The following is a 15,277-nucleotide window of genomic DNA, read 5'->3' on the forward strand; positions in this document are numbered from 1 at the left end:
AGAGTTGCAAACATGTTCATTGAACACTGAAATGTGCATGGACATTTCAAAGATGAAAGCAACGAGAATGCAAAAGAAATGGAGAGGAGAGCTTATATTAATATGACTATTTTATTAACATAGTTGTAAACAAATACAAGTAGATGCTTGATGAGTCCTTTTAGAAAATGAATGTGTTTTGGGTCTGGATTACTGGAGTACTGGATTACTCACCAACACATCAATCTATCTTTTAAAGCATTTTAAAATTGTACCTTAAATAAGACTTGCAAGATAAACCCGGTGCTTTTTTTAAGCTCTTACATTTTTAGTCATTAATAAATATGAGTATATCCAAACATTTATAAACATAAACAAATGTGGACACCTTTGCATAATTTTGAACACATTTCTGTTAGTGTGCATTTAAAAAAAAAAAACTAGAATGGAGAAAGTTGAAGCTGGCCTGCAGCTTTTCAGCCAAATGTCTCAGACAGTTAATTTAGAAGCGTTCTATCATTAATAATCAGGGACTCAATGGTCGTTATCGACATCACTACATCTTGTAGAAACACTCAAGAACAAACCAGAACTGGCTTTAAGCCAATCACCAAGCAGGTCTGGCCAAAGGCGATTAAAAAAGCGCCTCAAATCTTGGACAGCAAACGACACTGATTGGTTTAATTTCACCAATCAGTAATTGGTGATAACCAACGACTAAGCCCCGCCTCCTCTGGGTAGTTTTCACAGCACATACAGTTTCAGGGCTCATTGTTAGTTTGTTGGCATAAACATGATTAGACATTATCATAGTTTATTAATATATTTTATTAAAATAAATGTCTGCTTCTGTGTCCAGGGGGCCCGCTGGCGCCACTGTGAGCAACACAGTTCACTTCCTGCGTGTATACATGTATACGATCATCCAACTTCATCCTGAAACCGTCACACTGTTATCTTCATCATCCTGACGTGCCTGTAAAATTCTATGAATATTCTGGGAAATAAAACATTGAACAGAAAGAGACAATTTTAGAGATGATGATTTAAAAATAAGAAGTTTAAGATGAAACGTTTTGAGGGGATTTGGGTTTGACTGTTTATAGCAGCAGAAAATAAACATAATTTTCTGATTTTTAATAATAAAACGAATCAGAATAAAATACATAAAGTACAATATGTGTAGAGAGAAACTTACTACAAGCTGGTACTGCGTTGATCCATCCATGAGTGCCTGGATGAATGGGTGCTGTGAGAGAATGGAGAAGGGAACTCCATCCTCAGGGTCATAGCCCAGCTCTCTGAATAACTGTGTGAGGTCCTGAAGTTGAGCAAAAAATAGTTGTTGAAACCACGGGAGAAAGAAATACTTAGCTCACAAACATTGTTTTGACACGCCTTATAGTCTTTCATATACTTTGAGATGGTCAGCAGCTCCCCACAGGCTCCATCAAAAAGAAAAATGAGACGCAAATGAGACTCCTGCTTTGAATTTTAAAGTATAAATAAAGCCATTTCAGATTTAATAAATGCAGTGAGAATAAATGTGTACAGAGGAAAGACATGTTTTATTTACATAACTGTCTACATTTGGTCAACATGTCTTTCACTGAATCATTTAATCATCCTGCTATCGGTTTTATTCAAGCCATGTTGTACCTCAGTGTATTCCTCTTGACTTGGGCAGTCGGAAAGTTGAAAGCTGCTTTCCTTGATCTTGGTAATTTTGTGGCAGACCACTGCAATAAGAGCAGGGATCGACACTTCCTGCTCCCCCAAATGACCTGTTGATGTACACGGACTGTCGTTTTTCTGGAAGTCTCCATCAAGCTCAGAGGTCTCTTCAATGCTGGGCATGGACTGAAAACAACACAAAATGATCATTGTTTTGCTTCACTAAAATACAATTCGTTGGTTTCTATTTCAAGTCTCAACCACCTGAAAGGGTGGAAGCAGAGATTAAAGGCTTCTGACAAATGAAGCCAAATGTGCTCGCAATAGATTATATTCACCTTTACCAGATGGCCTAGTGAAGAGTGCTTAATGTGTTGTCCCAGAACAACACCGAGCGCTCTAATGAAACCCTGTCTGGGGTTTGAGTCGGCTGCAAAGTACAGCAACATGGACACATAATCCAGTTGAGGGGGAGAGTTGTTGTGGTCCGCAAACAGCTGGAAGATGAACTAAAAGGGTACGATACAGGCAAGTGTCACTGTTAATTTCTCGTAATTTAATATTTTCAGTGCAGTTCATTTGAACAATTAAAACATCACTTCATGGTATAAAACAGAAAATGTGTTTTGATTGATGTGAACCAGTTTTCCTACTCGTCTGTTCGGTTAAATAAAAAGTGTGGTGTCCTTTTACGCAAACCAAAACATTTCAAGACATCATTGTCCATTGTGCTGTAATTTATAGTCACGTAAATATGCTGGATTTCACATTGTTTGTCTTTACTCTTATTTATGTACTATGAAATTACAAATTTTAGTCACAAAAATGTATTTGCCTGGATTTGTAGGCTGTTACCTTGGGTAGATAAGCCAGAGGGTCCTCAGATAGAACCTCAGAAGGGTCCTCAGAAACAGTCTCAATGTTCTCAGTGGAAAACCACAACTCTGTCTGCCGTGAAATAAAGCAAACACAACAAATCAAGACTGTGATAAATGTGCCACCACATCAGCTTGACCTTCTGTTTAGTCAAACACATTAACGGAACAAATGTCACAAGAGAGCCCATTGGGGAGATCAGACATGGTTGTTCATAAGACAAGAACTGATACAGTTGAAACATCTCATCAGAGTGTAAGAATCTATAAAAGGACAAACCTGTGAGTATTGTTCTTCATTTATGTAACCAGTGTGTTCTCTGTCAGCGTCCTTGAAATGTTTAAGCACATCCAACAGCTGCGTTACGGTGGGAAAAGGCCAAGGAAGAGCAGCACTGAGCAGAAACCGACGCCAGTCTACCAGGTTGTGGTCATTAGTCAGCGAGGAAACAATCTCCATCAACTGGCAAAAAGTGGAAATAAATGTTTGCAATGTGTATTTTACTTGACAGATTTAATCAAGTTGTTTTTTTTTAATCTGTCAAACCTGAGATGAAAACAAAAGCCATGATTGGACAACTTTGTAACTTCAAACTGGTTTGCTTTGGAGCGTGTACCTGCATTTCATTCGTGCCTCCCCAAGTTATCGGCAAGGCGTCTTTGCTCATGTCAACCGAGACAAGATCTTCAAGAAAACTGAAGAAGTCAGAACTGCACAGGAAGCCTGAATTTTAAAAAAAAAGAAGAAGACAGGAACAGGAATTATGGATGAGCCACTGGGAAGGAGGATTGATTCATAAGGTCAAATCAATGTTTCATCTTTTTGAACCTGATGGAGCAATGGTGTATAGCTGCTGGAAAAGTGACTGCAGGTGAGCAATAGCCGAAGTGGAAGGTGTGGGTTTTTTGAACGGAGGTGGGAGTGTCACAGGAGCGGGACGATGCACCATGTGGCAGTCTGCGTTCACGTAGAAGTCGGAAGATTCCTGTACAAGGAAAGGAAGTATGATTTTAAATGGCACAATCAAAATGAATCGAATGAATAGATATTGGGATTCAATGATGAAAAACATTGTCATGAAAAACATTCAACATAACATACCAATACAAGCTCATTCTGCAGCGCAATGCCAGCCTCAATGTGGTGGCCAATGACATCTGCGATTTGGTCAATGCTTGACAAAATAAAAAAGAAATAAGTGAGTTCCTCTGTGTATATTCTGTGCCATAATGTGTCATTAATCATCCTTTGATGTGGTAAATCTCATCTTGTCAACCTTTCACTATCGTTCCTCACAGGTCAATCACATTTACACCAATTGACCTTAAATACACAATTTTGTTCTGTCGGAGGAAAACAAAGTACCTGTAGTATGTATGCACACACGGGGAGATCATGGAATATTCAGAAATGACCTCAAACACATGATCAAATTGGGGATAGTCATCATGAAGGGAGAGTATAAACCATTACACTACTATGCAGTCTTACACACAATTCTACTAAAACAAAGCTTAGCCAGAACAAACAAAACCCCACACCTCTTCATTTCTGCAAGGTAGCGTGTTTGTAACCACTCTTCCATGGTACTAAAATACTCTTGAGCTCTGCCTTGCAGGGACTCGACCATCGCCAGTCCATGACTTTTCACCAGTGCAATCCGAACCTTTGCTGCATTCTCTGGAGAACATAAATGCACATGCACACAAATGCACAATAACAGAAGAACAAAACCGTGAAATGCATGCTGAGCCTTGATTCTAAGCAAATACACATGAAGAGATAATAAGAAACACGGCTGTATTTGAAATATCACTTTACTACTTTGTTTCACAACTGTGCAACTTAACTGCTAATAATAGTGTGATTAAACTTATTCTGCTTTCACTATATATGGTAAATTTGAAAAAAAAAAAATCAAAATCAGTGTGGGAGATTATGTGCAGTACCTTCGTGCTTCAGTGCAACTGCATACTCCTCAAGTATTTTTTTCCTTATTTCTTTATCATGGGTATTCTCCAAGATTTGACTGTCAGTCGGTGCAGGGCTGGCTGCTGGGGATGGAGAGGAAGGGCCTGGAGGAACAAATTGTAGAGAAAAGTGATGATGAAGGTGACATCCTTAAACATACAGTGCATGCAAGAATCCGCTTTCACTCTAATCTTTATAGATTACACAGACGTGCCTTTCTGTTTTTGGGGTGGCTTTTTTTGTTTTTTGTTTTTGCCTGCAGTATTCTTCCTGTCCTTCTTTTCCTTCTCCTGTACACTCTCCTTCTGCTCTTTTGTCTCCATCTGGTGGGCTTCTGCTGAAACCTACAGAAGTGTGTCAAACCATGCAAGTCAAGACCAAAAAGACACATATGCTCCATAATATGTTCATGTAAGCTGAAACACAGACTCAGAACACGTTACCATGTTGGAGATGGCCATGATAGATTCCTTGTAGCCATTGATGAGTTTCTCACGGGGCTAAAGTATTAAAAGTAAATAGTTAATATGGTCACTGTATCAGCATGTCAACATAATGTTTCATTAAAACAGTATTCCCCACAACAAATGAAGTCTCTTGTAAACCTTGATGTAAAATAACCAGACAAGCCTATCATAAATGTCTTTCTTATATGTTATAATGTCTTTGAAATGTATATGACCTTATCAGATTATAGCTTTTTTAAATTAGTGTCTGCTGCTGCCATTAGAGCTCAAAGTTATCTGTTCTATGCATTCTTTTTATTTGTTATTTGTATATAACACTATCCTTACACAAATACAATTCTTGTATATGACAATATACTATTGTGTATTTGATTTATTTCATTGTCGACATTGAAGCCGGTACTTTGCTCTTTCGTGTTCGCGTTATAAAATGTGTTCTGAATTAAGCCGAATCTGAATCCAAGTAAATGAAACACACAGAACGAGAGGCAACAGTGTATCTCCAGTCTCACCTCAGACGATTCGGTGGATTCAGAACGTTTCAAGAGAGGAGTGCTGCAAAAGACGATACAGCTGATTTTGTACTAGGTATGCTTGGGAGGATTTGGGATGATCAGCAAAAATAACAAATAATATGAACAATGATGTTTCTTTCTTACAATTTAATCCTCTTTTCGTCTTCTTCATCATCCATCTTGTCCATCGCACTAGCGGCCCGGTGGTTACTACTAGTGAAGCAAAATCAGTATTTTATTTTTTGCATGTATTATCCATAAATTATACCAGATTTTTCCATTTTGTTTTACTAATGTTCATTAATACTGTCACTTTGCTTATTCATTGAACACATCTTGCCTTTCATTCTCCTTCTCTGCTCCTCTGGTACTTAATAGGGGTGCATAGAACAATTTGGAGGGCAGTTCGGGCAGTGTCTGGCTGGACATGCTCAAATAGTAGACTCTGAGAAGACAGAGTGTCTCTTGAAAACGGATCAACTCCATCTATACAAAATGAAATAGGAGAGATTTTTTCCTACCAAAGTCATGTTGAGAAAATAAACACAGAAAGAATTTCTCCAATAAGCACATTGAAAATTCATGACAGCACGTGACTCACACACACACACACACACACACACACACACAAACACACACACCGAGTGAAGAGATCGCCGAGCTGTCACACAGACTCTATACAATACCTGTATAAGTACACAGTGGCAGTTGAGCAGAAAAAAAGAGTGATTCTCCAGCCAGATATCACACATGAGACAAGCCTTCTCCTGCTCGTCCTCTTCCTTACGCTTATCGCTGATGTCCCACAAACGTTCTCGAAGTTCCTGGACACATTCCAGAAAAGTAAATCGGATATATGCCATTTTGTCATTTTAAGGCTGTTTGTATATATATATATATTTTTCATTTATTTAGCCTACATCCAGTCTCAAATGTAGCTCTGCTTTAGTATCTCCGTCTTCTCTCATCTCATCATGGACACTGTTGAAGTCCTTCTGCCACTGAGACACTATTTCCTGCTTCAAATCTGGACGATCCAAATAATGCTTATACCTTTCCCTGAAAAACCAAAACAATGATATACAATGTGAATAATGAAATATATATCAGAGGTGGTATTTTTTTTTAACATATCCCATTTACTGTATTACAGGACAATGATAGATTTTTCAACGTTCATAGTGAATCTTCAGCAATAAGGTAGGTGACAGAACCGAGCAAACGTCTTGATGGCACAATACCTGAAGTGGAAGAAGTGATTGTTAATTAGAGTTTGTTGTGAGCGCAGCTGCTCCATTACTCTCTTTACATTGCTCACATAAGAATCACACACTGCATCCCAGTATGGACAGAGATGCTTTGGAATCTCCTAGAGGTAGTGGGAGAAGAAAGGGACGACAAATAAAAAAGCAGTGGTGTGTGACAAAGGGCACAAAAGAAATGAAAGCACAGTATAAAGTAATCAGTTAGTTTTTTTCTTTTTTCGAACAGACAGAAATGTAAAAAAACAACAACACACAGTTGGCTGAAAACAGAAATTCCTTCATGTCACCTTGTGGTTAGTCACGATCACTACATCATCTCACATTGAAAGATTAAGACCACGCTTGCGATCCCGACTGTAAGAAGTAAAATAAATATGAACAGAAATGAAATCCTACTGGATGAAGGTGTTCGTCCATGTAGCCCTGGCTGGATGAAGCTGAGTTGAATGTGGCAGAACTGGTGGGATCTTTGGACACTGAGGAAGATGATGCACTCCCTGACTGTTCTAGTTGTTGACAAGGAGAACAACACAAAGACGATTACCACTGAAACACGTTCAAATGTATTTATTTTAGTTTAATGTTAATTTAACTTATTTTGGTCTTACTTTTCAAACTCAAACTAAACTCGTGTGTTCAATCACAAACTGTTCGATACATTTAAAATGTGCCAATTCATTATCAAGAAAACAAAACATCATGATGAGTTGTAGATAATTCCTGAATCCTGCTTTTTTGCATCGAGAAAAGCTTTTGTAATCAGAAGTGGCAACAAATGAAATACTTGTCTCACTGACAAATTAATGATGTAGTTACCTCTAGGGGAGTGTGGGTTGGATGTGGAAACAGACGTCATCGATTGGTCATTTTCCTCTTTGAGGGTGCGCTCTACAGGGGCCAACGACGTCAAGGAAGTCTCAGGGTTTTTTACATTCTCTCGCATTGCATCTTCAGCAGGAGGAGTAGGAGGAGCTGAGGAGGGAAAATGTCCCAATATTTTTAGAAAAGGCATGTTAACATGAACTGTAAAGAAAAGGCGATTTCTTGACATCTCGCTAATTTAAAAGAGGCTTTCATCAAATCATACAGAAACAAAAATTGGTGCAAATAATTTCACTCCTATATATTACCTTTTCTTTCTTTCTGCATCACTTGCTGCAGGACAAAGTGAATCCTACTGCAGAGCTCCTCGTCATTTTCATCCGAGTCAACACGAACCAATATGTCCTGCTTTGTTCCAAACCATTCCTCCAAGTCTGGCCAAGTATCCCAGAAATGTGCAATCCTTGATATTGGAAACCACATAAGACATTGAAAATATGGGAATTATGAAATGTAATGCATCCTTTTTAGCTTCCCTTACCCACTTCATTATACTATTTTACCTGTGTGGAATCTGTGCCAGATACAAGAGCTCGTCTCTGGTTTGGGAAGTTGTAGCAGCGTCAGGATCTGTGTCTGTCCCTTATCGACAAGACGAGAACATGAGCACATACCTCAGGTATCTACTGCAGACAGCAATAAGACTGATGAAGCATACCCATCTGACTGACAGCATGTGTGACCAGTTGCTCATCAGGGACATCCAGCAGCAGAGCCAAGTCCAACACAGGCATGGAAGGTATAGGCTTGGGTGGATCAGGATCAGCAGCAAGGTTTGTCCTGTTGTCTACAACTTCGCTTCCTACACCTACTGACCCACCCAGGGCTTTCTCCAGTAGGTGAGCCTGAGTGATGTCCATCGGAAAACCAACCAGAATCCAGCCTGACTGAGCCGGAACCTGACCACTGAGGACACAGCAATCAAATCAAATCAAATCAAATCAAATCAAATCAAATCAAATCAAACTGCTCCCCCCCCCAAACAGATACACACCCACCAGTGTGCATACATATCAAAGACAAGTCAATGAATAAATAAAAAGTCTAAAATCCTACAACATGTAAATAGTTCATTAGTTAAAAGCCTTATTAAAAAGGAATGTTTTGAGTCTACTTTTCAAAACATCAATATTCTCTGCAGTTTAGGTTGTTACATTTACCCACATTGTATATGACATTAAGTGTTTTCTTCAAATCACCACAAATATTAACTAATCCGTATCAAAATATTTCTTAAATAATGCATTTCTGAAATATTACTGTACAATGACATGCCATACCCTAAATACTGTAATTTATAGCAACATAGAATGTTTACCGGATGGCCTCGACTATAATATCCACTAAAAGCTCATTAGAGATCGTTTTTCCATTTCTGAGGTCTTCTGCTGCTTTGGCTCCGAGCATGGCCTGAGTGGACAGTGAGATAATGGATCAGAAAGTCTTCGTTTCTAATAGGCACTCAACTGACCAGGAAATACTTTCCCAATTTGCATATTTATCATTAAGAAAGCCACATGTTGTTGGTAGTCTCCACCTAAATACACGCCACACCTACTTTAACATCCCTTTGTGTCGTTCTCCCTTCAGTATCAGGATCTAAAATACAATGCAAGTGATATATTTGTTCAAACGGGAAGCTGTGAAGCATACTTTTTCACTTTTTATCACTAACATACAGCATAAAAAGCAAGGATGCCTTCAATAACTCACCAGGTGTTTGGGATGGGTTGGATGGGAGCAGCTCCTGGCTGTCTATATCTTCCCGCATCTCTCTGACCTGCACCTTACATTCAAAAATGTTGAGATTCATAAAGTGTGTTTTTTGTGGACTGCAGAAAAGTTATAATACTATTTCCTTGTGTCTGACTGACCTCTTCATTCTTGTAAGCGTTCAGTGCCTCCTTAACCAACATATCAAGCATTAAGACACAGATGCCAAGTGCTGAATCAGAAAACAGCAGACATGCTCACATGAGCCATGCAATCTTACTAAAAATGCATTTTCAATCTTTAATTTGAATAATGATAATATGTGCGTGCGCTTCATTGTGCGTTCACATGCCTTCAGCAGTCTTGGACAGGCAGGTAGTCTGTACAGCACACAGTTTGCCCAGGGTACAGGCCTTGATGGTGAAGGGGGGAAATAAAGGTGAAGACCTTTCGATGAGAGGATTCAGAATGTTCTTCAGTCGGTGGACAACATGACCAAGGATGTTGTTGTTGGTCAGAGGCAACTTCATCTCCCCTGCATCCTCTTGCCATGCCCATTCACCTACCATATCCTGACACACACATCATATTGCTGAGACGAAAGGAATTTCTGGTTTTCTCCAAAGCTTGCGGCTTACATTCATAGACAATACGTACTTCATCAGGATAAAAAAAGACACACAGTTATAATTCCTCAGGCCAAATTGTCTTTTTATGAAGTTAATCCATTAAAAAAAAACAAAAAAAGATTTCAAAACTCACTGCACTCTTTGTTTTAAACTCACAGTATATCGATCATAGTCCAGGCTGTTGAGTATCTCCTGCTTCTCAAGCTCTACAGGGTCTAGTGTGGCCGAGCCGTCAAACCCTGGCTGGTGGTCTGTTCCTGGCTCATAGAGCGGCAAACCACTGAAAAACAACTCCTTCCAATCCCTCATCTGCTTCTCTGGAATCAGACTTGACACATAGGCAGAAAATTAGAGAAAGCCACGCTTAAGGGGTGGACATTAAGTAAGAATTCAAAACTGGACCATATATCTGAGAATAGTTGAATCTAAGTTCATTTGTTTGTTCAGTTTGACTCCGTCCATGAGTGTGAAGGATATTATAGAGGACATGTAATTGTAATGATCTGGTGGCATTGTATACAATATACACAGATGCAGTTAGGATGGATTTGATCATGAGAAGAAGCAGACATAATACTGACAACTCCTGATTTTATTTGACCACTGGTCACTTGTACAAGTATGTTCCCAATATTGTGACTTTCCCACAGGTTATTGCCACGACAAAGAGCCACTGCACCCCAACGCTTACATTTGTAATGTAAGTGTTACAAAGAGCATTTAGGTCTTCATGTAAAATAACCTCGAAAAAAACTTTCCTAATACACAATACATAATGATTCATAATGACTTTTTTTTCCACTTTCTTTAAAAGATCTGCCTATTTTTTTAATTTGAATTCTATCTTTATTGATCATAAATTAAACAACTGTGGATTTGACTTCTAATTTCTTCACTGATATTTTTCAAACAAATCAAGCCATGAATGAAATATTTTACAAAGCATATTTACATTTTCTGATAATAAACACACGTGTGAGAATTATGGGTTAATGATGAATGACTGACTAATACCATTGTCGTGTTTTTACTGCATCCTGATGCAGTTATGTTACATACTTCCCAGTGAGCAGTCGATATTCTCCCATCTTGGTTGCCAAGTCCACTATCTGCTCCAAAATGTCCTTGCAGCTATTGAAGTGCTTTTGGTGTCTGCATTGTGCTCGCTCAGCGACCATCCTGTTGGAGAACTCCAGCTCCATCTTGATCTCTTCTGCACGTTCCAACTTCGCCTGCTGAGCCAAAGACTATACCAAGCACCATGCCGGAAGTTTACATGAGAGAAAGAGGGACAGCACAATGACCCTGGCTAATCTATATTCAACATACAACATACAAATTAAGGATCTTCTAGAAAACTGCACTATGTGATCACGCCACAATAAACAATGTGTTTATAGCACATTATTCTAAGTTGCCCTCTTTTGTACAACACCAAATACCTTTTTCATGCCATCCAAAGTCTGAAATTCTAGTCTATAGCTATGAGCACTCGTAATAAAATCCTAACACAAAACAAAACAAAACAAAAAAGATTCTTTGTTGTCTTGAGTTATCCTGTTCTCACCGCCTCCCTGTCCAGAGCCTCCTGGAAGTCCCTCTCTCTGCGCTGCTGGTACTGCTGCTCTCTGAACAGGCGGTTCTTTCGAATCACCTCCTTCTGCATACGTATCTGGAGAAGCTGAGCTGCCAAGCGTTGCTCTTGTCGAGTCTGACGTGTCAGACGCTTCACCAGCTGATCATCTCGCTTGGCTTCCTGAAGGGGTGGTGAAAATATGTAGCTGGTCAGGTAACTGAATGCGGATAAAATACATAAATGTGAAAACAAAAAACAGAAAACATTATGAAGTGAGGGAAATGTGTAAGGTTTTTTTCTAATTCATTCTCCAAATTATGTTTATGGACGATAGAAAATTAAATGTGAGAAGCTGGGGAACACTTCTTATTGACAAACGAATAGACACTTTAAAAAATAACCTAAAAATGAGCAATTTTATGAGACAGTGTAAGTTCAAATTTTACAGGTAAAATTTTTGAGCTAAAAGTTACACCTCCAGAGTTTCATGGGCTTTGAGTTGCTCCACCAGGAATCTGTCGCGTCTTTTTCGTCTTTGCTCAAGAGTCGCAGCATTTTCCTCCAGCCTATGTCGAATCTCCTGTATGTACTTGCTGTTGGACTGTAGTACCAGCTGAGTTCCACCTCCAGGGACTTTGCAGCCCTGGTTGCTGCCACCAAAGGGACCATTTAGAGAAATGGGTTGACCACTAGCACTGAAGAGGTGCAAATTACATATGACGTTATGGCAAAAAGCCAACAAACAAGTAATATAAGCACAGGTGGAATAGTAATTCCCTCAATGTTTTCTTTGTTCACCTTAAAGAAGAAGCAAAACTAGAAGTCACAAGTTTCCTTCTGTTTGTCTCAAAATGGGCTATTTCAGCTTGGACAACCTGTAGGAACAAAATAGATTAAAATATATATTAAAAAGTCAAACAATACTAGAAATGTCAGCGAGTGTAAACTTGAATTCCCTTTGGGTATTGGTAAATGACCACAGCAACGCTTCAATCTAAGTCAAACCTTTGCTTCTTGTTCTTTGCGGTGGAGCTGCTTATGTTGCTGTCGCTTCTTCAGATTGAGATGTGAAGGGTAGGGAGGAGGCTTTGGCACGTGCCTATATGTGGCCTGGGTACAAGATTAGATGATGATACTTATTATCCAGCCATCAATCCATCTTCTATCCTGCTTATCCAGTTTGGGGTTGCGGGGCACTGGAGCCAATCCCAGCCTACTGTGGGCGAGGGCAGGGTACACTCTGGACCCTGATAGTTATTAGCCATTTAGAAAATATACACCATACATGAATGAAACTTATTTGCAAAAGGCTCACACTGAAGGCTTTTAAAAAGTGCCTCAAAACAAAACAATAAAATATGCATATAAAAAAAAAACAACAACACGCACACGCTAAATAGTAATAAATTGCCAAAATGCATCACAAAAATGTGCTGGATGTTGCACTGGATTTACTTTTGATGAATTTATTGCATCATCCTCAGATGTGCCTCAGAGGATACATACACCTGCAACATACATCCAATGTTTAACACTGCCAACAAGGATACCTTATATGATATTGAATAATCATATAATTATATGATACCTTGAATAATATTCATATCCAGTGGCACAGCAATGCACAAGTGACTTGAGAAAGAACTGTGTCCTTACAAAATGTAACTTTCCTTGTTTTCCAGTACCTTGTCAGTGTTCATCATTCCTTTCACGTCCTGGATTTTTGTCCTCTTTTGCTGAATCGGGTGGTTCACAGGCCTGTCATTCAACTGGTATCTTTCTTGATTGTGCAGAGATATTTTCGGAAACTTAATATCTGCAACATGTCTCACCTCTTGATGCAGTCTCTGCGCAAAAGAAAAGATGCTTGAAAATACCGAGTTTGGTCAGTATTGGCCTTAGGTCAACTTTTGATGTGAGGCTTTAACATAACATTGTGAATTTCCCCTTTGTGGGATAAATAAAAGTACAATCAATCAACTAATCGATTAAATCAATGAATAACACATTTCTGGGAATATGTTTTTTTGTGATTTATTTGAAAATGGTTAGCCGAATCATTAACAAAAGATGTAGCACAGAAATTCCCTAAGTTCTGTGCTTTTTGTGTCCACGCTCCTAACAGTGTGGGAGAGGTTAGGCACCAAAAAAACAATGGAAGAAAAAATGAAAAAAAAAAAACCCCAACCAAACAAACATAAAAACAGTTGCCTCTGATAGCAATCGTTGCACCTTGCCACCGAGGCAATGACAACAACTAAAAGACACGAGAGTTGCCAAATATCACTTAAATGTTGTTCAGCCTTCACATACAGCACATAAAGCTATACAATTTCCCTTACATCAGTGTTGTTCTCATGTTCCTTCTTGTGCAGATTTGCAATGGCAGCAGGCTGCCTGATTTCCATCATTTTTCCACTGAGTTCTGCTTTCTTCATCTTTTCAAGTGAGTGATAAAGTTGGTAAACGAGGTGTGTTGCAACACCCTGCTTCTCCTGCATCAAGGCTTGGGCTGTATTTAAGTCGAAGGAGATCCCCAGTAGCTTGAGAGTTGGCTCAAGACGCATGCAATTATTTACTTTGGAAATGGAGGTGCTATGACAAAAGAAAAAGTCATTAAAATAATAAACACTCTGAGAGGACACAAACAGTGTTCAGATCTCATAAAATAGCAAACACATCCATGTGGGATTAATTTAAAGGGATGTGTTGAGGAGATTTCGGTCTGTTTCAGTTTGCCAGTCATAGATCTCTTTGGCTCACCTTTCATGTTTTTGGCTGCACGTGGTTAAGTAAACAACATTAAATTGTATTTCTTCAGTCAAATCTATGACCCAACATTAGCATATAGCCATCGAGGCTTTTAACAAAGATCACGATCGAAGCAAGGACAGTGAAATAAAAGTGTGTCAACTCACTTTTTCTTCAGGAACAGCCTGAAGTCTTTCTGCAGCTGGTATTTATGCAGCACTTCTCCAATCAGATAACCATTGGAGAAATCCTTGGCAAAGCTTGTGGGCTCTGTAAAGAAAGGTATGCAACTTCTTTTTTTTTTTTTTTTAATCAAACCTAATAATGCCATTGTTATAGAGTTAATGTTGTTCAACAATTCAAATAGTTAAGAGTCCCTTATATTCATCAAAACACACGCTTCCTATAGTTAATGACTATCATCAGAAATCTCAGAATAACTACATCATTACCATTTAAAGAAAAAAAAAAGCTTCTAAAAAGGTTGTTGGTTTTGCTGTACAGCTGATTCAGATGTTTGGATTTGGCTAACTGCAATATCACGTACGTATATTTAGTTTAAAAACGATTGCACGATTGGAGAGAGTACGAGTTAATGTATTACCCAGTTTGTCAGGCAAAACGTTACATTTTAATAACTATGTCGCAAAAAAACAAACAAAAAAAAAACACCTATCCAAACAAAGTAAGACTAATTTGCTTAGCAGCGACCTAAAGTAGTTTTAATAAAGCAGTTGCTGTTAGCTCGACATGGCGAGGAGAAACCGCCATATGCAGTCATTCTAGAATCACTTACCGACAGCTATGGACAACTGGAGCTCCTGGTTGAGCCACCGACACAACACATCAGACATAATGTCTCTGGTTTTGCTGAATTGGAATTGGGACGCTAATACATGGCGCGGGACGGTGGGACTCCGGAAAACACACGGCGGCGGTAAACCCAGAGGTGACCGGTTGCCATGGCGACACGTCACCA

At 39.0% G+C, this 15,277-nt stretch overlaps 1 protein-coding gene across 1 annotated transcript; it reads right to left on the minus strand.

The window, feature by feature from the left end:
• Positions 1 to 910: 910 nt before the first annotated feature.
• Positions 911 to 15,178, minus strand: spef2 (sperm flagellar 2; the record flags this gene model as incomplete). The annotated part of the gene is made up of 37 exons (XM_080499983.1): positions 15,095 to 15,178; positions 14,466 to 14,568; positions 13,890 to 14,142; positions 13,233 to 13,394; positions 12,553 to 12,657; positions 12,346 to 12,422; positions 12,023 to 12,236; positions 11,539 to 11,727; positions 11,031 to 11,218; positions 10,128 to 10,299; positions 9,695 to 9,914; positions 9,504 to 9,574; positions 9,343 to 9,409; positions 8,948 to 9,050; positions 8,288 to 8,535; positions 8,133 to 8,211; positions 7,878 to 8,032; positions 7,564 to 7,719; positions 7,144 to 7,253; positions 6,724 to 6,851; positions 6,403 to 6,541; positions 6,169 to 6,306; positions 5,816 to 5,968; positions 4,944 to 5,000; positions 4,757 to 4,844; positions 4,479 to 4,604; positions 4,071 to 4,209; positions 3,631 to 3,703; positions 3,358 to 3,514; positions 3,146 to 3,252; positions 2,809 to 2,991; positions 2,509 to 2,601; positions 1,992 to 2,162; positions 1,629 to 1,839; positions 1,363 to 1,424; positions 1,178 to 1,300; positions 911 to 976 (listed from the first exon to the last, which is right to left on the minus strand). The coding sequence occupies exons 1-37, from the start codon at positions 15,150 to 15,152 to the stop codon at positions 911 to 913; spliced, it is 4,944 nt and encodes a 1,647-aa protein (XP_080356109.1). The 5' UTR covers positions 15,153 to 15,178.
• Positions 15,179 to 15,277: the final 99 nt, after the last annotated feature.

Source organism: Blennius ocellaris, assembly GCF_963422515.1.
Source record: "Blennius ocellaris genome assembly, chromosome: 7".
In the NCBI taxonomy this organism is placed as follows: domain Eukaryota; kingdom Metazoa; phylum Chordata; class Actinopteri; order Blenniiformes; family Blenniidae; genus Blennius; species Blennius ocellaris.